The sequence below is a fragment of the Heterocephalus glaber genome, unplaced genomic scaffold (genome assembly GCF_053883595.1).
Source record: "Heterocephalus glaber isolate CG9 unplaced genomic scaffold, H.glaber_assembly_v1.0 deba00001707, whole genome shotgun sequence".
Lineage (NCBI taxonomy): Eukaryota > Metazoa > Chordata > Mammalia > Rodentia > Bathyergidae > Heterocephalus > Heterocephalus glaber.
Window position 1 is genome coordinate 2,286,813 of NW_028258427.1, and position 24,500 is coordinate 2,311,312.

Consider the following 24,500-nt stretch of genomic DNA (forward strand, 5'->3'; position numbering starts at 1 on the left):
GTACCAAAAAAAAAAAAGAAATGTTTGTAGAGGTTTCAGTCCATAGTTGGCTGGCTCCAAAGCAGGGTGGCATTGTAGAGGGGGCACCGCAGAGGAGAAACAGTTAATGGCAAAGCAGAGTAGGCAGAAAGCAGCCAGCAGTGAAGTAGCAAGCAGTGAGCAGCAATCAATGGCAGCAGACTCTTTCTGTACCTTATATTCTATCCAGGATACATACCTTTAGGACAAGTAGCACTCACACTCAGGGAAAGCCTTTCCATTATCCATGCCCAGAACTATGCCAAATCAATCAGTGGACCAATTTAGTAATCACACATCCTTGATCCCAGCATCACACTCCTAAATGCAACATCACATACTAGATCCAGCCACTTCTGAAAAGCCCCACCTATGACCACATGGGACTTTGTTGGGGGGACATTTAGATACAAGCCATAACAGCATGGAACTGCATGGCATGGCTTTGGGGTCATTGAATGTTCCATGGAAGGGAAGACTAAGGAGGAGAGCATTGACACTGGCCTTCTCAGCAGACCAGAAGATATTCCTCTGGAGAGCAACTACCTTGCCAGTTTCCTGTGTCCTCAGTCTTGGAAAGAGGCCCAAGCTAGGTATTGGGGGCTTGGCTTGGATACCCCCTCTTCCTACCAACCCTTCTTTAGTCTTTCAAGGTGGTGTTGGAAGAATTTGTGCCCCCTGCCCAATGCTTAGCTCTGGAGAGGCTGTCAATCCCTCAGTGTCCACCCAGGGTCAGGGCCTGCCCTCAGAGGTCTAGCAGCTCAGAGAGCTGAAGAAAGGCTTCTTCACTTTTTCTTTTTTCATTTGTAATAAAAAACACATTTCAGAATTTACCATCTTAACTTTTTGCGGGGAGCAGCAAAGGAGAGAACCCAGGGCTTCCCACATGCTAGGCAAGTGCTCTGCCACTGGGCTACACCCTAGCCCATCTTAATCACTTTTAAATATATGATTCAGTAGTGTTATGTGTTCACTCTGTTGAGAAACAGATCTACAGAAAATTTTCATCTTACAAATTGAAACTCTGCACTCACTAAATAATAACTCCCCATTTCCCATTTCTGTTATCCCAACCCCTGGTAAGCACCATTCTGCTTTCTATCTTTGTAAGTTTAACTACTCTAGTTACCTCTTCTCAGTGGAATCATACAATATTTATCTTCTTGTGCTGGTTTATTGCACTTAGTATGTTGTCTTCAGGGTTCTTCGATGTACAATTTGTCTAAATTTCTTTCCTTTTTAAGGCTAAATAACATTCCATTGCATGCACGTACTGTACTTTGTTTATCCATTCAACCATTAGTGGATATCTGGGTTGCTCCTACCCTGTGCTTCTTGTGAATAAAGCTATGAACACGGTTATACAAATATCTCTCAGACACTGTGCTTTCAGCACTTTCGGGTATATACCCAGAAGTGGAATTTCTGGGACATATTCTATGCTACTTTTAAGTTTTTAAACAACTTTCACAGTTTTCCGCAGCGATTTGACCATCTCAGGCTTTGCTCTTTGAACCTTGCCTTTGTGCATCCCTGTCTTAGTTGACCCCCTCTATTCATTGACCCTCTCCTTTCATCTGAAAGTGTCACTTGCTCTGTGTGACAGAGGAGTAAACCCAGTTGGACTTGTCCACGTTGTCTAGCAGAGTGAAGACCAGAATCAGGCCACCTGGCTTCCTCTCAACCCCATACACATAGACTATGGCAGTGGTTTTGATCCAGCAAGAAGCCTCCCAAGAGGCAGCCAGAGCTGGGGAACAGCTCTGAGAGGGAGGTCTGACGCCTGCGGATGTGGCTGCTGAGTCAAGTTCCCTCCTCTGAACACCATGTCTCAGTGCCACCACATCTGGGTAGTGAAAATCAATGGAGAGGGCCGGAAGGCATGGCCAGGGCACACCAGGACACCAGGGCTGCTCTTCTGCTCCATGGGCACGGAGGCTCAGCACAGCCAGGGCTGCTGTGCTTAATTTTAGTCAAATGTGTCAGACCTGAGCTTTCAGCGTGGTGTTAGACTGGGTTCCTCCTTCTCTTCATTTAACAAAAAGGGAAACTGAGGCCCAGAGGAGGATGGGAAAAATCTGAAGGTCTCCCACCTTCAGGCCACAATCCTCTTGGGACAGAAGGCTCCAGGAACCTCAGGAATGTCTGGTCCCCACCCTTGTCCACCATGGGTTACCTATCTCCAGCCTTCCTGGGCCCTCACCTCATGGAATGCCTAGAGCTGGCCCCTCTCCTGTCCTGTCTGAGCAGTGGTCCAGGATCCAGAGGGACAGGAGTTGGAGTCTGTTAGTTCCAGCCACAAGATGACTTATTATTACAACCCTCATACAACCTTAAGGTACACATGGAGAACTGAGGCCAAGGGGCCACTGTCAGTGATTGGCAGTAATAGCCTTTGAACCTGGGTCTCTTCTGATTGCAGCTCTTGCTTTTAATCCTCAGGCCCTGTTTCTAGGGATTTTTTTTTGTACTGGGAATCGAACTCAGGACCTTGCGTTTGCCAGGCACCACTGAGGTAAATCCCTGGCCCTCTCAGGTCCTGTTTCTCTCCGCCCTAGGATCTCCATTCATGTGCACCAAATGGATACTCCTGGGGAGTTGCTTGTGACACGAGGGGGCAACCTTACACCCACTCTCCCTGCAGAGGCTCCAACAGCTGCCCATCCAGGTGAGCAGGACCTTCCCGGGCCTGGGTGCTGCTCCCAAGCCACTGGAACTGGGTCAGAAGAGCAGACTTCCCAAGGAGCCAGAGAGATTCCCCTGTTGCCGAGGAGGAGCAGCCACCCAGCAGATGAAGAGAAGCAATGGTGTGAGGCTGAGCCGATCATAGGACTAAGTATGACCAGGGACAAAGGAGCTACTGCTGCTGAAGGTGTGGGGATACAGCAAGAAAAAGGCCCAGGAGCAGGACACCTGGATCCTGGGAAAGACTGTGAAGCTGGAGGCTCGGGGAGAGTGGAAGCAGGAGGGAGGTCGCTCTCAGGTGCTGAGGCTGGCAGCATGGTTCTGGGTAAGTGAGGCTGTCCCTTGGCTTCACTAGATACCAACTCTGAGATAGGAGGCTGTGCCCCTGTGGGCTTTCCTGCTGCTTCCAGGGTTGAGAGGTGTGGAGCTGGGGGAGTCTGATTCATGGAAACAGCCTGCCAATACTTCCTGGGGCTACATACCAAGACGTGGGATACAAAGGGCTGAAATCAAATTGCCTGTGGTAGTAGGGGAGGAGAGGACCCACATGGTCCAACTGGGTGGATTTCTCAAAACCACCTGCCTACCTATTTGGCTTTCCAATATTGGTATCATTTTTCATTGAGACAGAGAAAGCTTCTGTTAAAAAACAAAGACACTTGGGGCTGGGGATTTAGCTCAGTGGTTCTGCTGCCTGCCTTGCAAGCACAAGGACCAGAGTTCGATCCCCGGTACCAAAAACAAAAACAAAAACAAACAAAAAAAACAGAGACACTTAACTGGCGTGTATGACCACTCTCAGCTGTTTCCATCCAGAGAGCGGATTCCCACCAGGATGGGGAGAGGGCAGTGAGGCTGCTGGCCTGCTTACTGACCCAATGAGGGGATGGGAGACATCCTTGTGTTCTTGTGACTCAAAGGCTATCAATCCCTCTGGCTTTGGGTCGCTCTTGAGTACTCCTTGTAGTTGGAGAGCCAGAAGGGCGCCTCCACGACAGGCCCTGAACAAGTGCCAGCGCAAGCCACTGACATCCTGCTGCCACATCTCCCAGGACTTTACATACAAACTGCTTCATGTCATTGTGTTTGGTACATGTTCCAGATTCTGTTTATTCCTTTATTTCATATGATATTTCTAGGTATTTATATTATCTCCAAAGGACAAGATTTTTTTTTTAAAAGCCCTAACCTATGTTTACCTTTCTGAGTGCAAGCCGTCTTCTACTCCCTCTGCAGACCACTGTTCCTTCCTCTTCCCTGTCCTGTGCCCCAGCTCTGTCCTCAGAGGGCTCCCTTGTGGCTCTCTTGCCCTCTAGTGTCTGGTGGGAATGAGGTATCAGGAAACCAAGAGTGGAAGGAGAGAAAGTGGGTGTTGATTTCTCTCACTGCCTGCTTCTAGTACCTCTCTTGCTGGTTTCCATAGCAGCCCCTCACCTTTGAAGACAGTCTTTTCAGGTGGGTGCAGTAGTGCATGTCTTTGATCCCAGCTACTCAGGAGTATTTGCAGAGAGGATTACAACATGAAGCCCGAGCAATTTATTGAAATCCTGTCTCAAAAGTAAAATAAAATAGAAGAAGCTGATGATGTAGCTTACCAGGTGGTAAAATGCTTGCCTACTAAAAAAAGTCCCTTTATTAGACTCTGCTCACTGACCTTGTTCTAGTGTATGCTCTTTCCTCCAGTCTGCACTGATCCCCCCAGGATGAACAGATTGTATATAACTTTGTAGCCTTGCCAAGAGCTCTATCCTAGTGGCCAGGAGACCTGGATTTGAATCCCATCTATTCTGGCTTGTTGTGTAGCTCTTGGTGAGTCTCCTTTCCTCTCTGAAAGTCAGCTTCCATCTCTGCCAATTGAGTGACTCACTGAGATGATTGTTGAGTAGGGGCTTTCAAATACCAGGGCTGGGAAGCCAAGTGAGGTCTAGTATACCTCTGGGTCTGGGAGAGGTGGTTGCATATAGGGGATTCACAAGCCCCTTTTCTCCTAAACAGATGACAGCCCAGCCCCTGCAGCCCCTTTTGAACACCGGGTAGTGAATGTCAAGGAGACAGCAATCTCAGCAGGTTACACAGTGTGCCAGCATGAAGTCTTGGGAGGGTAGGTGGACATCTGCCTGGCTGGGAGTGGGAGCAGGAGCAAGAGCTGGGGCCTTGTGGGATGGTTCTCAGGACTCAAACCCAGGCCTACCCACTGAGAGAGTAAGGGATGGCCCACAGAGAGTGTAATAAAGAGGAGCCCTAAAGTGCAGGATAGCTCTGTGGTGTGGGTGGTGCAGGAGGACCCCCACAGTGGAATGTGGGAGCAGGAGAGGTGACAGCAGAGCTGACATGGGTGCAGTGAACAAGATATCCTCTGGAGTGGAGAAGGCACCCTGTGGTGTGGAGTAAGGTGAGGGGGATATTCCCTGGGATGCAGGATAGCCAGTATGGAGTGGGGTTGGGATTTGGAGGAAACCACATGTTGAAGGAGTTAGTTTCCAGGGTTCAGCATAGCCTGTGTGGTATGGGGGCAGTGACGAAGGCATGCTCTGGTGTGAAAGGTTGTCCACATAGTATGTGTGGAGAAGGGAGTGGGACCAGGAAGCCCAGGGGACAGGGAACTTACCATGCCTGTGATAAGTTTCTTGTGCTCTCAGCCTTTTGTGTCCATATGTCTCTATAGGGGGCGCTTTGGCCAGGTCCACAAGTGCACAGAGAAGTCCACAGGCCTCCCACTGGCTGCCAAGGTCATCAAAGTGAAGAGTGTCAAAGACAGGGTAAAGTATCTGCTCTGGGCCACTCAGGTCATTCTAGCCAAGCTCAGGTCTCCTTCACTTCCTTCATAGCCCCCCAGGCCTGCATTGCCCCTCCATGCTGAAAAGGGAACCCACTGCTTTTCCTGCCTCTTTGCTGTGACTCCTGACCCCACCCAGAAAGTTATCTCACACTCCTCAGTCCAGACCCACAACTACACATGTGGCTATCTGGCATGACTACCTGTGGGCCTGTGGGCAACAAGGCCTTTTTCTTCTTGGGCTGCAAGTTTCTTGTTGGGATTTGGGTGGGTTGAGCTAAGAATGTGGTTGGGTAGGAATCAAGGAGACCTGGTGTGACAGCAGGGCATCAAAAAAGGAAGAGGGTTGTGTGCCTGTCAGTCCATCTGTCTTGGGAAGTCCAGCTGGCTCATCTTTTTGACCTGTTTTCTTGGAAACCCCCTCTCTTCTCTTTCTACAAGGAGGATGTGAAGAACGAGATCAACATCATGAACCAGCTTAGCCATGTGAACCTGATCCAGCTCTACGATGCCTTTGAGAGCAAGAACAGCTTTACCCTCATCATGGAGTAGTGAGTGTCTTAGAGGTGGGGCAGTGGTCTCTCCTTGGGCCAGGGCCTTCATTGTAGGTAGAGCTGTCTTTCCTTTCCTCTCACTGGGAGATCCAGTGCTGTGCCATGTCAACCCCTCTTCCTAGGCTTGGCTGCTTGAATTCTAGTATGAAGCATGATGGACAAAGCCATTTTGTCACAAACTAGCGGCCGTTGAGCTTGCTTTGACCTGAAGATATTATGTCAGTTTAGCTTAAAATTTTTTAGTAATTTTTAACAATTTTAGAAAAATTTAGAAATTGAATTTAAAATTAGAAATTAAATTTAGAAAACTTAATTATAGAATTTTAGTTGTTAACATATGGAGATTGGAAAAGTTAAACAATAGAAATTGGACAGTTGGACAGTAATGTTGGACTGGTGTTTCTGGCCATAAATGGTGCTGGAGCTCACAGTGGCTGCCCTTGTGGACAGGGTCACTAGTTCTCATTAACCATGATCCCTACCACTCCCTCCAGTGCCACTCCCTGGCACTGAGGCCATGGGTCTAGAGGCCATTTATATTTGTGCTTATATTGCTTTTTTCTTCTGGCAAGGAAACATTTGTCATGTTGTGTATCTATCAAAAGTGGAAAAACGTGGGCTGGGGATTTAGCTCAGTGGTTCTGCCGCCTGCCTCGAAAGTGCAACGTCCTGAGTTTGATCCCCGGTACCAAAAAAGAGGTGGAAAAGCAAAAGATGGACTAAGGATGGTGTGTTGTGAGAAGACTTTTGCCTCGCATCTAATCTAATTTTTTGACTTAGGCTTCTTCTTCTGTAAGAATTCATTCTGTCCATCAGCAAATAAATTTGCAAACCCGGCCTAGATTATCCATAGTGAGACCATCCTGTCTTTCCTTCGGCCCATCGTGTCCTTTTTACCCTCTGAACTCTTTGCTGGAATGGCCTGAGCAAAGGTCCTGACACAGCCCCAGCTGGTCATGGTACCAGCCCTGTGACTTTTGGTGTAACCAACCTTGATTTTACCTAGGCAGTCTTCTTGGTGAAAGCAGTGGACAAATCCTCGGAGTATTGCTCAGCCTAGTGCTTGCTTCTCTTTTCCTCTGGCAGTGTGGATGGGGGTGAACTCTTCGACCGGATCACAGATGAAAAGAACCACCTGACTGAACTGGATGTGGTCTTGTTTACCAGGCAGGTCTGTGAGGGTGTGCATTACCTCCACCAGCACTACATCCTACACCTAGACCTCAAGGTGGGTTCTGCCCTTGGCATAGCAAATGTGGGGTCCCCAGTTCCTGAGCCTCTGGTGCACTTCATGGTTGAGACCTCTGTCAGCAATCCTGGCTTCCATCCTGTCTCTGCCTTGTCCTAATTCTGGAGTCTAGGGCTGGCCAATCATGCTGCTTCTCTAAGCCTTGGTTCTTTCATCTGTAACTTGTGGATAATTGAACTTCTTTAAGTGTTGTTAGAGGATTAAAGGATACAATGACCTTTTTTTCTTTAAAAATATCTTAGTTTTTTTTGGTTTTTTTTGGTTTTTTTGGTACCAGGAATTGAACTCAGGGACTTATGCTTGCCAGGTAGATGCTGTGCTGCTGAGCTACATTCCTGTTCTTGGTGGCTTTTTTTTTTTAAGATTAGCTTTTGAAAAATTCAAAAGGAAGACATGTTTGTGGTGACAGATCTAGGCAATATCAAAGTATATAAAATACACAGTGGGAGGTTTTTTCCCACTCTATCTTCATGAAGAGAAGTCCTGTCTATGAGCAGCCTGCTACCATACACAACCACACACAGGGGAGCATATGATGCATCTTATTTTTAAATTTGCTTCTTTCAGTTAACAGTAAACTGTAAATCTTTCCTCATTCTTTTGAAGGGCAAAGTGATACTCCATTAAATGAAAGCATTGCATTTTCTTTTGTCTCCCAGAAGTCTCCTAGGCATGTCCTATATACAGAGCCCTGTGTATAATTGTTGGCTGGCAATAAACGCTTGATATATGCCAGTCCTTTCTGTGATTTTTCTCATCCATGGAGCCAACAGAAGAACATGTCTCCACAACTTGTTTCAGAAAGGGGTGCATTTTGGTGGCTCCTTGCAGGAAATGGGAAGTAGATGCTGTGCTAGTAGTGGTGCATGTTGCTCCTTCTGACCATCTTTTCTGATTGGCATCAAACTGCAAGGTTGGGGCAGTCAGAAAAATGGCGGGTGGGGTGGGGAATTAGCCTCAATCTTCTGCTCACTGGAACTAATTTCAAGTCTTCTGGAAAACCCCTCATGGGATGGGAACGAGGGAAAGTGCAGGAATCTGCTCTGTACTTCTGAGTCTAGAACCAGATTTGGGGCAATTTCTGTAAGTGTAATTCCTTGCAGTGTTTGCTGCCCATTTCTTTTTTTTTTTTTTTTCAGTGCCGGGGATTGAACTCGGGTCCCTGCGCTTGCGCAGCAGGCGGCGGAACCACTGAGCTAAATCCCCGGCCTCCGTGTTTTTGTTTTTTTTTCCCCCCCCCTCCATTTCTAAGCCGAGAGCAGGACTGGTCTTGGTTAACTCTTTTTTTTTTTTTTTTTGGTACCGGGGATTGAACTTGGGTCCTTGCGCTTGCCCAGCAGGTGGCGAAACCACTGAGCTAAATCCCCAGCACAAGGTCGTGGTTAACTCTTGTCTAGTTGTGATCTTTGCGCTCATCAGTTGTGAAGTAGGGAGAGTTAATACTGCTACAAATGTCACATGGATTAGAATATGAAGGAAGCACTCAACAGCTGTGCTGTCCAATTCAGCAGTCACCAGCCACATGTGGTAACTGCATATTTGAAATGTGGCTAATGTGACTAAGGTACTGATTTTTCAGTTTTATTAATTGTAATTAATTTATATGTAAAAACTGACATTTGATTCAGTTATTGAAAAAATTTTAATATATTTGGACCAACTTGTATTTACTCCTCAACTATAAATTTCCTGAAATCTAAACACAGATTAAATAACTGATGAAAACTTAGTTGGAAAAAAAAAAAAGAAAACTTAGGGTCTGTACTGATATATTCTTTAAGTATAAAATAGTGGATTCAAAAGACTTATCCCGGGGAGCTGGATCTTGTAATACACCCTGGGAGGCTGTGTCAGGAGGATCACAGCCTGGGCAATTTAACTAAATTTTGGTGAAATTTGAGCCCAACCTGGACAATTTAGCAAGACCCTGTCTCAAAAAATAAAAAGAGATTGGAAATGTAGCTTAGTGGAAAGGCCCTGGGTTCAATTCCCAGTACCACAAGAAAACAAAAAATGTGAAATGGCAGCTCACAGAATGGGAGAAGATATTCCCAAATCGTATACCAAATAAGAGATTTCTATCTATTATATATATTATTCATTAAGTTTATTGGTACATTTTAGGTATATAATATGATGACATTCCTCATTGGCAATTTGTGCCTTTACATGATATATCTTGGTTCTTATTTTTTTTCCCCATTCCCCTGCCCTCCCTTCAACCCCTCCACCCCTCTCTATTTATTTTTTCCTTTTCTCATATTTATTCCTTTCCCTTCTTTCCTTTCCGCTAAGCCTCCCACTTCCCCTTCCCCTTTGGACTTTTTCTTCCTATTTCACATTATTTATTATATATTTTGATGCTCATTTATACTTTCAATGTCTCACACCAGAGAAACTATTTGGTATTTACACATGTATGTCATGTTTATTTCACTTAAGAGCATGGCCTCAATGTGCAACCATTTAGCTATAAACGTCTCTAGTTTCTCATTCTTTATGGATGAGTAGCACTCCATTTTATAAAAACAAAACCAAACCACATCTTCTTTATCCAGTCTCCAGTTGATGGGCTGTTTCCAAGTTCTAGCTATTACAACCTGTGCCGCTATAAACATGGCTGCGCATATATTGCTGTGGTATGAGTCTTTTAATTCTTTTGGGAAGATACCCAGCAGGGGCATAGGTGGGTCAAATGGGACCTCTAATCCTAGGAGAATATATTTTTTAAAAACTCTTTTAACTCAATAACAGAAAGACAAGTCAATTAAACATGATGAAATGGATTGGGGATGTAACTTAGTGATGGAGCATTTGCATAGTATATCTGGAGCCCTGGGTTTTGTTCCTAGCACTGAAGTAAAAAAAAAGAGAGAAAGGGTCTGGGGTTTTAGCTCAGTGGTTCTACCACCTGCCTCGAAAACACAAGGTCCTGAGTTCTATCCCCGGTACCAAAAAAAAAAAAAAAGAGAGAGAAAGAAGTGGTGATAGGATTTGAATAAACATATATCCAATGAAGATACACAAAGGCCAATAAGTACTTGAGAGTATTATCGACATCATTAGTCATTAGTGGAATGTAAATCGAAGCAATAATACGATACCACTTCATAACTCCTCAACTGACTAAAACAAAAATAAAAATGACAAACAAGTGTTAACTAGGATGTGGAAAAATTTGAACTCTCAGACATTATTGGCAAGATTATAAAACTGTACATCCATTTTAAAACCAATTTGACAATTCCTAAAAATACGAAAAGTAGGATTACCCTATGACCCTGCAATTTCATTCTTAGGTATATGCTTGAGAGAATTGAAACATAAACAGGAAATCTCATACACAAATGTTCTTAGCAGTGTGATTCATAACAGACAAAAAGTGGAAACAACATAGATGTTCATTAACTGATGAATGGATAAATAAAATATGGTATACCCATGTAATGGAATGTTATTAGCCATGAAAAAGAATGAAGTACTAATAAATATTATATGGATGAAACTTGAGAATGTTATGCCAAACAAAAGAAGCTGGACACAAATGGCTACGTATTTTATGATTCCATTTATATAAATTCTCAATATAAGTAAATCTTAGGGAGACAATATACATTTTCAGTTGCCAGGGGTTGGAGGGGAGTGAAGAATGGACAGTGACTGATGATGGGTGTGGGGTTTTTTTGTTTTGTTTTGTTTTAGAAAGGGTCTCGCTGTGTAGTTTAGGCTGGTCCTGAGTTCACTGTATAGGCCTGGCTAGTCTCAAACTCATGGTGATCCTTCTGCGTCATCTTTTTTTTTTTCTTAAGTAATGAAAATATTTCTAAAATTAGATAGTGGTGATCATTACACAATTCTGTGAATACACTAAAAAGTCACTGAATTGTATACATTAAAATAGTGACTTTTATAGTATAATTAATTATAATTCAATAATATTATAAAAATCTTTATGTTTCTTTTTACTTTTTAAATATGGCTGCTAGAAATTTTGAGATTATAAGTGTGACTCCCTTTATATATCTCTGTTGAACAGTGTTGTTCTGGACCTTATAAAGAAGACATAGAGATTTTTCAGTGGGCATGGGCACATTTCTCAGTGGGCACTCAGAATGCTTAGGCAGGAGGATCACTGCGAGTTCAAGGCCTGCCTGAAACTCATAGCAAGACCCTGTTTCAAAAAAACATAGATTTTTAAACATCATTCTTTTGTACCTGAGGAATTTGCAAAACCCCATTGTTGCATAAACAACAAGCAAGTCTTCTGTTGGGAAGATGAGTACCTGACATTTGTTGGCTATAAAGTATGTCATATACATGAGATCATTTGATTCTTCCACCCTCCCAGAAAGACAGGCAAGAAGTGTTACTGTTCCCATTTTAAAGCTGGAGACACTGAGGTTTGGGAAGGGAAAGGGCCTCATTTAGGGCTACAGGACCAGGTAATAGATCCCTCGACATCAGACGCTGGATTCTAGGTCCCTGGGATTTTTCTATCATAAACCTTCCATCTCCACACCCCCACTCCAGCTTGTCATGCACAAGCAGCAAGTATTGTTTCAGGCTCTCTCAGGGCCTCAGAGTTGATCTGAGAGACCTAAAAGAAGAACCATATCAAGGCCACCATCCCTAGCACATGGGTCACAGCTGTCATTACAAAATGTCAGGTAGACATTTAGCAGCTCTACTCTCCTTCACTAGGCCAGTGATGCTTTGGTTTTACTGGTGTGATTCTGTCATGGGTCAGGGTTGGGGCCTGTGCATGGGGACTTTTAAAACTTCCCTGACAATCCTCGTGTGTCACCAGGGCTGGGGACCATTGCCCCAAGCTGAAAGTGCACCACGGAGGTTTTCAGTTTGGCTCCCACGGTGATACAGGTGTGTTTAAATTTGATTTCATTGTCAACATTTAAAAGCATGAATTTTCACACACACAGAAAAACTGCATTTCTGGATTCCCCGCATTACTGAAAAATGGCTATTGTTCCTGCACTCCTGGATCCTGACCAGCAGCTGGCGCTGAGCGGTGGCTGCAGGGCAGGAGTCCTCCAGTGCCCACAGGCCACATGGATCCTGTGGTCTCACACCCCACTGTATTAACGTAATTATCTGTCTAAGCGCCAAGGCCACCCTGAGCCATATGTTGGTACTGGAGGCAGGAAACTAAAGCCTGCAGGTGTGGCATATTAAAACAATATCTAGACATGTGGCAGCCACAGACCTCTGGCTGTTAATTGGGCTAAGCAGACTTCTCTTTCTTTTCCAGCCAGAGAACATACTGTGTGTCAGTCAGACAGGACACCAAATTAAAATCATTGATTTCGGGCTGGCCAGAAGGTAAGGGGATTTTATTTTATTTTATTTTATTTTATTTTATTTTATTTTATATTTTGGTACCAGGGATCAAACTTGGGATCTTGCGCCTGCAAGGCAGGCACCGGAACCACTGAGCTAAATCCCTGGCTGGTAAGGGGATTTTATTTTGATACACTGACAAAAGTCCTTGGGACTCTATAGCTCTCTTGGGCAAGGTTACAAAACTTGAGTTTGGGATGGAGGCAAGAAAGCTCTCTTACCCAGAGGCTGATGGCCTTTGGGTTGCAGGTAGCCCTTGTTACTACTTCAGTCCTAAAAGGCTGTGGATTAACTGTGTAATACACGCCTGTAATCCCAGCCCTCAGGAGGCTGAGGCAGGAGGATCACTATGAGTTCAAGGCCACCCTGAGCTACATAGCAAGACAAAAAAGAAAAAAGTCAGAAAAGGTTATGGACATGAGAAGTGTAAACATGGCTAGGAAAAGAGTTGATGGCTGAGAGAGAAAGTGGTGGCAAACAGAACTTTTTAGAATCACTGGTAAAGGAGAAGAAAATCTCTAGCTCAAATTTAGTGGGCACTTCCTATCTTCCAGGCACCATGCTAAAAGTTTTACATGCCAAATTATCTCTTTTCATCCTCACAATAGCCCTTGAAAAAGCTAAGATTATTGGCCCCATCTTCTAAATGAGGCAATTGAGAATAAAAATAATAAAGTGAATCAAATAATTATTCTGCCAAAGTGCCCCTCCTTCCTTCAAACCAGTTTTCAAAGAGCAGCCTCCTCTCTTCCAAATTTGTTGGGAGCCAGGCAAATACAAACCTAGGGTCGACAAAGCCTACATCCATCCAGGGAAAGAGCATCAAGTGACTGGTGGGAAGTCAAGGAACTGGAATGCAGCAGAAGCCCTCATCTGGCAGCCTGCTCCTCCCCTGCACTGGCCATAGACCCAGACTTAGGACTCAGGAGCCAAACCGAGTGGAAGAGCCTTCCCTATTCTCCCAAACCCTGGAAGCCACTTTCCCAGGTTGCACCCTTCGTCCTGATGCCTTAGTCTGCCTGCATCCATATATCGTGTGTTTTGTGGCTGTGCAGTTCCTTCCACTATAGTGGAACATATTGCCCTACCCCACTGATGCTGCATATGAGTTGCTTTGCTCAGTGGAAGCTGGGTAGAGGTGACATCAGGCCAATTCCAAGCTAGGCCACAAGAGCTTGTCTTCTCGCCCCTCTGCCATCACCACAGGAAGAGAATGAGAGATTCTGAAGGTGCAGTGGGATGACAGAACTTTCTTCTGCTATTATACGGTAGCACATGGAGCAGTGAAAATGTACCTCTCACCCCTGGAAATAGGTAACAGTTGCCGCTTCAACGAGGAAAGAGTGACCTTGAAGACTCCCTCCATGGTACTGGATGCTGCCTGGGAGTGACCGCAAAAAACTACAGCTAAGCTCAATGAGCAGCTCTGCCTCCACGGGGTCTGGGCTCTACTTCCTTCTATTTGTCCATGGAGTGGAGGATACCTGACGGCTCATAAAGTAACAAGGACAACTTTTTTGTGGGAAACAGTCATCAAGATGACAGAAAAGCCAGACATGGTGGCACACACCTATAACCTCAGCACTTGGGAGGCTAGGGGAGGAGGACTGTCCTGAGTTTTAGGTCAACTTGAGCTACACAGAAAGATCCTATGTATCAAAAAACCAGAAAAAAACAAACAAAAAGATGACAGAGAAACTTCAGAAAGAATTGAAAATTCAGCAGTTACAGTGCTAAAACAGACCCAGAAAATATGTAATTCCTAGAGAAAAGTCATTCTTGGAGGAAACAATTCTGCAGGAAGCCTGCAGGATGAGCATACAACTATTGTTATACATAAATAAGAATGCCTGAGGGTGTGGGGGCGGAGAGTCCTCCTAAATGCCAAAAGTCTGCTACAGCTCCTGCTAAGAATCCAACACAACTGTCATGAGCAAAGAGCCTGAGAGATGTTTACCATATCTATGACTGCACAGGATTATACAGTATAGTCTACAAGGCTTCAAGCATTTTAAGGGACTTTAAAGGTGTTTTTGTGGTTGTTGTCGTTGTTGTTTTGACAGTACGGGGATCGAACTCAGGACCTTGTGCCTGCGAGGCAGGCGCAGTGCCGAGCTAAATTCCTGGCCCACTTTAAGATGTTTTTAAAAATTATATGCAGAAGGGCCAGGGATTTAGCTCAGTGATTCCACCGCCTGCCTCGCAAGCACAAGGTCCCAAGTTCAATCCCTGGTACCAAAAAACCCAATTATATACAGTGTTCACTTTAATGCACTGAAATTTAGGGTGGTTTGGTAGTGCCCGGGTGTGATCTCAGCCCTTAGCAGTCACCATGTGCCACCATTTACCAATAACCCAAGCTTAAGCGGCTCCAGGACCACTTCCTCAATGCATGGCACCACCCTACACTGTCAAACACGTGTTTTCATATTTAAATTCATTATTTCCTAGAAGGCAAGGATGGTGACAGGTGTATCACACAACTCAGCATAGCTGGGCCCAGGTGGGCTGGGGATCCATAGAATTGAGTTGCCAGCACCCACTCAGCATCTTCCTTTAACTATCACCCTCTGTTCTCAGATAGGTACCTAAAGCACAGTTAATCCCAGCCTGTAATACACAGTAATACACGCCCAGCTCTTATTCTTTCTTTTTGGAATTGTGATTTTTAAAATACCACACAATATAAAATTTACCACCCAGAGTCCATCAGTGGGTGAATGGATAAAGGAAATATGGTACATATACACAATAATGTTCAGCCTTTAAAAAGGTAATCCTGTCATTTGAGACAGCACATATGAATCTAGAGGACATTATGTTAAGCAAAAATACCAGGCACAGAAAGATAAATAAAGCATGATCTCAGTGATGTGTGGAATCAGCATACAGGAGTGATGAACTCACAGGAACAGAGTATAGAATGGTGGTCACTAGGGGCAGCCAGTGGTACTGGGGAGATGTTGGCTAAAGGATACAAACTTTTAGTTAGGCGAGAAGAATAAGTTCAAGAGAGCCAATGTAAAAGATGATGTTATTGGGCCGGGGATTTAGCTCAGTGGTGCCGCTGCCTGCCTTGCAAGCGAAAAGTCCCGAGTTTGATCCCCGGTACCAAAAGAAAAAAAAAATTTAGCAAAACAAGATGATGTTATTAACAGTATATTGTCTACTTTAAAATTATTAAGAGAATAGATTTGAAGTGTTCTTTTCACATAAAAATAAGTGAGGTAATACGTATGTTAATTTAGGCAGTCCAAAATGTATGTGTGTGTGTATATATATACACACACCAAAACATCATGTTGTGAACTATAGATATTTATGATTTTGTCATTTAGGATAAATTCATGAATTAAAAATTACTATCTTAATATTTAAGAATACAGTTCAGTAGCACAGCTGTAATCCTAGTGCATTGTTGAGTAACTAATCTTCAGAACATTTATTTCATCTTGCAAAACTGGAACTCCGTGCTCATTAAGTAATAATGCCCCATTTTCCCCTCACCTGCCGCCCTTGGCAACCACTGGTTTGCTTTCTGTTTCTATAAATTTGACTATTCTAGGTATTTCATATCAGTGAAATCATACAGTATTTCTTTTTTTTTTTTTTTTTGGTTTTTTTTTTGGGGGGGGGCCAGGGATCGAACTCGGGTCCTTGGACTTGCGCAGCAGGCGACGAAACCACTGAGCTAAATCCCCGGCCCCATGCAGTATTTCTTTATCACTATGTTATTTGACTTATCACAATGTCGAGGTTAGTCCACAGTGTAGCCTGTGTCAGAATTCCCTTTTTAAGGTGGAATGATATTTTCAAATTTTCTTTATCCATTCATCTGTCAGTGAACATTTGAGTAACTTCTGCCTTTTAGCTATTGTCGAGTAATGTAATGCTGCTATGAGCATGGGTGTACATGTATCTCTTGGTGACCTTGCTTTCAATTATTTTGGCTATATACCCAGAATGGATGCTAGATCATATGGTAATTCTTTTTAATTGTTTGAGCAACCACTTTTCTGTTTTCTATTGTGTCTGCACCATTTTACATTTCCACCAGTAGAAGCCAAATTTTTCATTTTCTGTAAATGCTAGTCGACATTTGTGTACTCTCTCTCTCTCCCATATAAATGACTATATGATTCCACTGGTATATTTAAATATGTTAGCCATCCTGGTGGGTAAGAAGTAGTATCACAACATCATGGTTTTGATTTGCATTCCCTAATGATCAGTGATGATGTGCATCTTTTCTTCTTTTTCTAATTTTACTGTCATCCTCCTACCATATTGTACACACCAACAGCAATCTCTGCCCACCTTGTTTGTTTGTACGTGTCCATGTGCCTTCATGTTGAATATGATATATGAATATTCTTTGCAGACTGTAAATGTCTGGAGGAGAAGGACTGTACTCTTCTAATTCTTCCACTAATTTAGAAAAGCATGAACGTTGAGACCTGGGGTGTGATTATCTCCCCAGCAAAATACACGTGTAGGGCTGGGGATTCAGCTCAGTGGTGCCGCTGCTGCCTGCCTCACAAGTGCAAAGACCTGAGTTCAATCCCTGGTAGCAAAAAAACTCCCACACACGTGTAGTGTGAATATGAGGCCAAGGCTCTGTGCCTGATGGTAAGGGTTGGAGGATGTTTCCTCCCTCCAGGAATCGGTCCCTTCTCTGAATCTCCCCCAAGGCCTCACACCTCTGGTTCTCTGCACTCCTTCTCCCCAGGTACAAGCCTCGGGAAAAGCTGAAGGTGAACTTTGGTACTCCTGAGTTTCTAGCCCCAGAAGTCGTCAACTATGAGTTTGTTTCCTTCCCTACTGACATGTGGAGTGTGGGAGTCATCACCTACATGCTGTGAGTGCTCCAGGGGGCCTGGCTCTGAGGTGGGGCAGGGCCATCTGTCTTACTTTAGGTACCCTTACAAACAGCAAAAACTTTGAAGTTTTTTTAAAGAGTATTTCTAGGAAGCATCAGTAGCAGAGTAGGGCAGTGAGATGGGGAAGGAAAAGCAGCCAGTTGAAGGTATGTTGCTAAGCTAGTTTCTTTATTTAAATTGATCCTATTTGTAAGTTATCACTTACCATAGGCTAATCTTGGAAAAAATTGAGATATACAGATGTCATTCCCAGAGTAAAGATCTGGATGCCTTAAGATTCAGTAGCTATATCAAAATTACGGGCTGAGCTATTGAGCTTTTTTGATACACATAAAATAATAACAAAATAACTAAAGCCATTAATGACCAGAAGTAAAGCCCTCCTGTGAACTCCTTGAGTTTATTTCCACTGGGAAACTCTGGACTCCATTGTGGAACACCCTTTGAATTATTTTATCTGAGGGGTGAAACAGTTCGACAATTTATATACAAACTCTTATTAGTTACTGTTTGTGGGCTGGTCACCCATGTCGGGGATTGAATTAACTTCCTGATACTTCTGCATGTATAAAGCAAGTTTTAACTGGAGAGGAAGCCCTTCAGGAAAGAAATGAAGGTGTTTCGGTATGTGTGGGGCTGGACTGCACTAAGGGCATGAGGCAAGGGGACAGGTGGGCAGGATGATATTATATTTCCAGCCTTGTCACTGCCGACCCAGGGCTCCCTGTTTTCTTCTCCCCAACTGTGGACTTCCATGGCTCTTTCCTTAGGGGCCAAAGTCATGTTTTACTTTTTGTCTTATTGTGTAACTTCTGCCCTGTGTTCCTGCACTGTGCATTGTCTATGGTACCAGCCTGGGGAAGTTTAGAGCCCCAAGGCCAGCGAGCTAGGCTATCTTGCCTCTCAGCCTTCACTAGCAGGACCCCAGTAAAGGCAATTTCTCTTGGGCCCTAGTATCTAAATGTTACTAGGTGAGGGGGAGTATCTAAATGATTCAGATTGTCTGAGAAACACCAAAGGCCATTTTAAAATTAAATCAATATATACTTGATTACTGATATATTGAGTCAAGTTCAAATTTTTCTTTACCTCGAAGATAAGGAGAAAAGAGGTGAGGGTGATAGAGGACTTCTTCTGAATGTCCTTCCTGCCTCTATTTTTAAATTCTTCTACCTCCTCCTCTAAATTAATGCTGAGTTATATACTGTCGAGAAATAATGGAGCTACTTTTCTCTTGAACCCTGTTGGTTCTGGTTAGGTCTGCTTGAGCCTTGCAAGGGTTTTTTGTATTCTGTTAAAGCATTTTGGTAAATGTGGCTTCCATATACTGTACTGATGTTCCTTTCTCCCCTCTGTAGACTTAGTGGTTTGTCCCCATTTCTAGGGGAAACAGATGCAGAGACCATGAATTTCATTGTGAATTGTAGCTGGGACTTTGACGCTGACACCTTTGAAGGACTGTCAGAAGAGGCCAAGGACTTTGTTTCCCGGCTACTGGTCAAAGAGAAGAGGTACTCTTTACTGCTTGTCACTCGGGGACCATTGTGATTGTGAGCCTGATCTGGGTGTTGGACTGGACCGCCAGAGCTAAAGGCCCCTTTTTCTTTACGATTTCTTAGTCTGCTACTTCTTTGGAATAATAATGGGAACAGAGAGAGGAAGAAAGGAAATCAATTAAAAACTACTAGGAGCATGGAATCCAGAGATGCTTTAGAAAGGAGCATAATTGCAAATGAGTCCTGTTCCAAGTTATCAGTTATGATAGGCTAATGTTGAAAAAAAGTTGAGATATGCAGATATCATTCACCAGATTAAAGGTCTGAATACTTCAATTTCTTGGTGATGAAAGCCTACTTAGGCTTCGGCAGTTATATCAAAGTCATAGAGTAAACCATTGAGTATATTTTGATAGTCTCATAAAATAACTGAAAACAATCAGAAGTATTAATAAGCCAGAAGTAAAGACCACCTGCGGGCAACTGGAGTTTATTTCAGTTGGGAACTCTGGAATTCATTGTGGAACAATACTTCTGAGTTACTTTTTCTTTTTTTTTTTAGTGTTTTGAGATAGGGTTCAGGCTGTCCATGAACTCATTCTGTAGCCCAGGCTGGCCTTGAACTTGCTGCAATCCTTCTGCCTCAGCTTCCCAAGTGCTGGGATTACAGGTGTATACCACCATATCCCTGAATTACTAAGGCCCCAGAAATCTGGGCTCTAACACAGCTCATTGTTCTCTGATTTTCACAGTTTTATTTCTGATTGTGAAAGGTTATGTGAGAGGAAAAAAAATTCGAATTAAGATGAATATACTGGAGGGAGAAATGAGCTTCTTTCAAGTGTCCTGTTCTTTTGTTTGAAATTTTAAATTTTTATTAGTACACATTTGTGGTACATAACGGTGACATTCATCATGAGGAGCTGGTATATGTACATAACACATCTTAATTCTTTTTTTTTTTTTTTTTTTTTTTTTGTGGTACCGGGGATCGAACTCAGGTCCTTGAGTGTGCGCAGCAGGCAGCGAAACCAAATCCCTGGCCCCACATCTTAATTCTTTTTACTTCTCCTTTCTCTCTCCCTCCTTCTTCCATCTCTTGGTCCCTTTCTCATTTGCAAAAGATCTATTTACTTCCTATTATGTTTTATATTTCTCTTTAAATTATTTATAGTTTGGAGAAACCGTGCAATATTTGAGTTTCTTAACATTTGTTCACAACATTTCCTACAAATGCTACAAATTTATCCTTCTTTAAGGCAGAGTAATACTCTAGTGTGTATAAATACCACATTTTCTTTTTTTTTTTTTGGTACTGGGGATCGAACTCGGGTCCTTGCGCTTGCGCGGTTCTTTATCCATTCTTTTGCTTTTTGAGAGCAATCCCAGGCATAGCTAGCCTTATTGCTCTGCCTCAGTTTCCCAGCCCTCACTGGGAGGTGCTGATTAATCACTCTAACATATTCCCTCATAGAGGTCAGAGAACATTTTGCTAATGACTTACTACTGACTGGTCCTTTTAAGTGGGCAATTTTAGACAGCAAGTTCCCTTTGGGGTGCATGACATGATTCTGCCTGAGTGATTAAAATGTTCTACTGACTCAGGCTTCCTACCCAATAGAACAGTTTCGGGTAGCCACAAAAGGCAACCTCAACTAAAAGTTCCAACTGCTGTTTGATTTCACAGCTGCAGAATGAGTGCCACACAGTGCCTGAAACATGAGTGGTTGAATAATTTGCCTGCCAAAGCCTCAAAATCCAAAGTTCATCTCAAATCTCAAGTATTGCTTCAGAAATACATGGCCCAGAGAAAATGGAAGGTATTTTGTTTTTCTTTCAATAAAAGAACCATTTGTCTTGTGACTTTTGAAAGAACTGTCGCTAACTTTTTACATATATTTTTTATTCTAAATAGATTATTTAGAGGAGAAAAATCTTGTGTTAAAAGGTGTCAGCTTGATTTAAAAAAGCCACAGACCAAAAAAATAACTGGCATAAAAGAGTCACTTAGTCTGTGTTTATATGGACACTTGAAGTGATAGAATGAAGTTGAGCATGTGAGATATGCTCAAAATATATAGTGAATGTTTAAATTTTTAAACATTTATTATAGTAAAAGACACATAGCCATTAATTCTCCCCAAAATACTACCTCTTGTTTTAAGTACAATTATCCCATCATTTTTACCACTTTCTGAAGCAGTTCTGGAAGTCCGAAGGTATATTAAAAAATAAAGTGAATTCCGCTGCTAAGTGTCATCCAGTGGAAAGGCAGGCTCGTAAAAACATTAAGGTGTCTTTTCATCCACCCTTCACCAGCTCTGGCATTGTGAGACTTCTGGTTCCTTCCTAGTTGAAATGATGAGAGGTAAATGCTTTGAATCCACTCAGGACATCAAGGCAACCACGACAGCACAACTACAGACACTCACAAAAGAGGACTTCCAGAACTGCTTCAGAAAGTGGCAAGAATGATGGGCTAAGTGTGCTTGAAGTGAAGGGGAGGATTTTGAAGAGGATGAATGGCAATGTCTTTTTTTTTCTGTTTCTGTTTCTGATTTTCTTTTTCGAGACATGGTCCCACTATGTGGTTCAGGCTAGCCTTGAACTCACTATGTAGCCCAGGCTGGCCTCAAACTCACAGCAATCTTCCTGCCTCACCTTCCTGAGTGTTGGGATTACAGGCATACACCACCACACCCAGCAATATGTCTTTTACTGTAACAATTTAAAAACAATTTTTTCAACATTGACCATATTTTTTCATCCCACCTTGGTATATTCTCTGTGGCAGTAGTGTCATTCCTGAACTAACTGCTTATAGCTTGAGGCCTGATTCATCCACATTTCAGAAATGGGCTGTGGGAAAACTCTATTAAGTCTTTTTTTTTTGGTACCGGGGATCAAACTTGGGGCCTTGTGCTTGTGAGGCAGGTGGTGGAACCACTGAGCTAAATCCCCAGCCCAACCCTATTAAGTCTTTTTTTTTTCCATTCAGTTTATTGGTACATTTTAGGTATACAATACAGTTACATTCATCATTGGGATTTTATACCTTTATATGATGTATCTTGGTTCTTATTTTTTTCCCCATTCCCCTGCCCTCCCTTCACCCCCTCCACTCTCCTATTTACAAAGACTTTGTTTCCATGTTTTTCCTTTTCTCATATTTTTTATTTTCCCTTCTTTAACCCTATTAAGTCTTAAAAACTTTATGTCTTTGTTTATAACAGACCTCTTTGGTAACATGGACATAGAAGCTATCTTAATAGTAGTTATCATCCAGGGAAGTGGCTTTCCAGCATTTTGGTGCTGATTCTGATCCTCACTAAAACACAAAACAGGGCAGGGGCCATAGCTCCATGTCACAAAATATCCTTACTATGCCTAAGACCCTAGGTTAAAACCCCAACACCAAAACCAAAACCAACCAATCAAACATCACAAAAAACACCCAAAACAGAACAAAACAACAAAACCTTTACCTAGGGAACCAGTACACACGTATACATATACATATACACATAAATGTCACATTTACTCTTCTGTGATACATTCTGTGTAGAAATACGCATACATATCTATACATAGATATAATTCTATATATTCTGTGATACATTCTACTTTCTGTTCTATGTCATTTGGTTTTATTTTTTAAAAAATAAGTATTCATAATCTAAAACTTTGATTTCATATCCTACTGGTGGGTGGTGAATCACAACTTGAGAAACATTGTTCCAGGATCCTCTTTTTTGAAAGGGCGGAGTACCTTATTTTCTCCTTACACTCCAAACAGCTCTGAAGGTCACAGGATTATTCTACTATAATTATTTTAGAAACTTGTTTTCCCCTTTAGATTACTAATTTTAAACAAACCCAAGTGGCTACATTTCTTTCACTGTTTCTTTTTAAATCTAAAAATATGCTTTTTGTTTTCTCTCCTTACCTCAAGAAACATTTCTACGTGGTGACTGCTGCCAATAGGTTAAGGAAATTTCCAACCACTTAATATTCAACTCTACTGCTTCAAAAGGCCCAGAAATTATTGAGGTCTTTGTTGATTTGAAGAGATGATTCAAGACTTTAAATAACCTGGCATTTTACTATTATTGATTCTTCTAATTTTGTAACAACAAAAAAAAGTTGACTGTTGCTTTCTTTATGGCTGTAAAGAAAGCATCTTAGAAACTTTTTTTTCCTGTAAGATCACTAAGTTTGAAATGCTGTGTTTACTTTTCAAGTATTAAAATGTAGGTATATTTAGGTAAGTAGAAAAGGCCCTACTTTGCACATGTCAAATTTAAATTTGAAACTTGGCTTTTATGCAAGGGCATGTTACTCAGAATTGCCTCTTCCAGTGCAAATATTCCAATACAAAGAATTCCTAGCATTTTGACTTGCTTAGGTTTGAGCAAATCTTGTATTAACCTAATCTAGTGTCATGCGGTATGGATTTAGGACAGTGATCTCCAAACTTGTTTAAACTTATGTTCTCTTTTAAGAATCAAGACCAACATGCATCTTTTAGTTTTGTGTAAAATTTCGAAGTATATTAATCATGACTAAATCTGAAAATTTTTACTTGATTTTAGCCAAAAGGCCAAGAAGCAATTAAATCTGAAAAATTTGAATATTTTTAAATTCTATACCCACCTTCACTCTCTCTCTTACTTCTTAGTTATGAACTTCTGGTCTTGTAAGTCTGAAAACTGATATGCAGTATATGAAGTGAACCTGCCTGGCAAGCGGCAAGGTCCTGTGTTTGATCCCTGGTATGGGGAAAAATATGTATCTTTCTCTCTCTAAATATATAGATATATATATGAAGTGAAATAAGAATGTAATGATGTTAAACTTTCTGGGAGGAAAACAGAAATAATATAGTATGAAGCAATAAAGAAGTGCTTTTCTACTGCTTTATTAAGGATATACTACTTTTGATGTCATTTTAAAATATGTGCTTCTTATATACTGGTGCATTTACTCCATGCATTGAAATAGTCACATCATCCATTCACTGAAACAACTCTTTTCTCAATATGGTGAGCAACGCTGGGCTGGGGATTTAGCTCAGTGCTGCCTGCCTCGCAAGCGCAAGGTCCCAAGTTCGATCCCTGGTACCAAAAAAAGAGAAAAATATGGTGAGCAACTAAAACATTTACAAACTCTACATGTGTACATTTCAGCACTCTCTGTTTTTTGTTTTTGTTTTGTTCTCTTTGAGAAAGGGTCTTACTACATATTTCAGGCTGGCCTTGAACTCACTATGTAGCCCAGGCAGGCCTTGAACTTTTGGCAAAACTCCTGCCATCATGCCTGGCTCATTTCAGCACTTTATCCCTTAATTAAAGGGAATACTTTATTATTATTATTTTTATTTTTATTTTTTGGTTCCAGGGATTGAACTCAGGACCTTCCACTTTTGAGGCAGGTGCCGGAACCACTGAGCTAAATCCCTGGCCCGGAAATACTTTATTATTCAAAAGC

At 42.4% G+C, this 24,500-nt stretch overlaps 1 protein-coding gene across 4 annotated transcripts in view; it reads left to right on the top strand.

Moving 5' to 3' along the window:
* Mylk3 (myosin light chain kinase 3) overlaps positions 1 to 23,933 on the top strand; it is a 48,909-nt gene extending 24,976 nt beyond the window's left edge. For all 4 annotated transcript variants that reach the window (XM_004873888.3, XM_004873887.3, XM_004873886.3 and 1 more), the window contains exons 4-13: positions 2,577 to 3,028; positions 4,699 to 4,804; positions 5,369 to 5,462; positions 5,921 to 6,030; positions 7,120 to 7,261; positions 12,549 to 12,619; positions 17,367 to 17,495; positions 18,876 to 19,028; positions 20,701 to 20,833; positions 22,966 to 23,933. In XM_004873888.3, the coding sequence (XP_004873945.2) occupies positions 2,577 to 3,028; positions 4,699 to 4,804; positions 5,369 to 5,462; positions 5,921 to 6,030; positions 7,120 to 7,261; positions 12,549 to 12,619; positions 17,367 to 17,495; positions 18,876 to 19,028; positions 20,701 to 20,833; positions 22,966 to 23,022 (1,447 nt within the window). In that variant the 3' untranslated portion in view covers positions 23,023 to 23,933. The remainder of the gene's footprint in view (positions 1 to 2,576; positions 3,029 to 4,698; positions 4,805 to 5,368; positions 5,463 to 5,920; positions 6,031 to 7,119; positions 7,262 to 12,548; positions 12,620 to 17,366; positions 17,496 to 18,875; positions 19,029 to 20,700; positions 20,834 to 22,965) is intronic.
* The last annotated feature ends 567 nt before the right edge of the window (positions 23,934 to 24,500 follow it).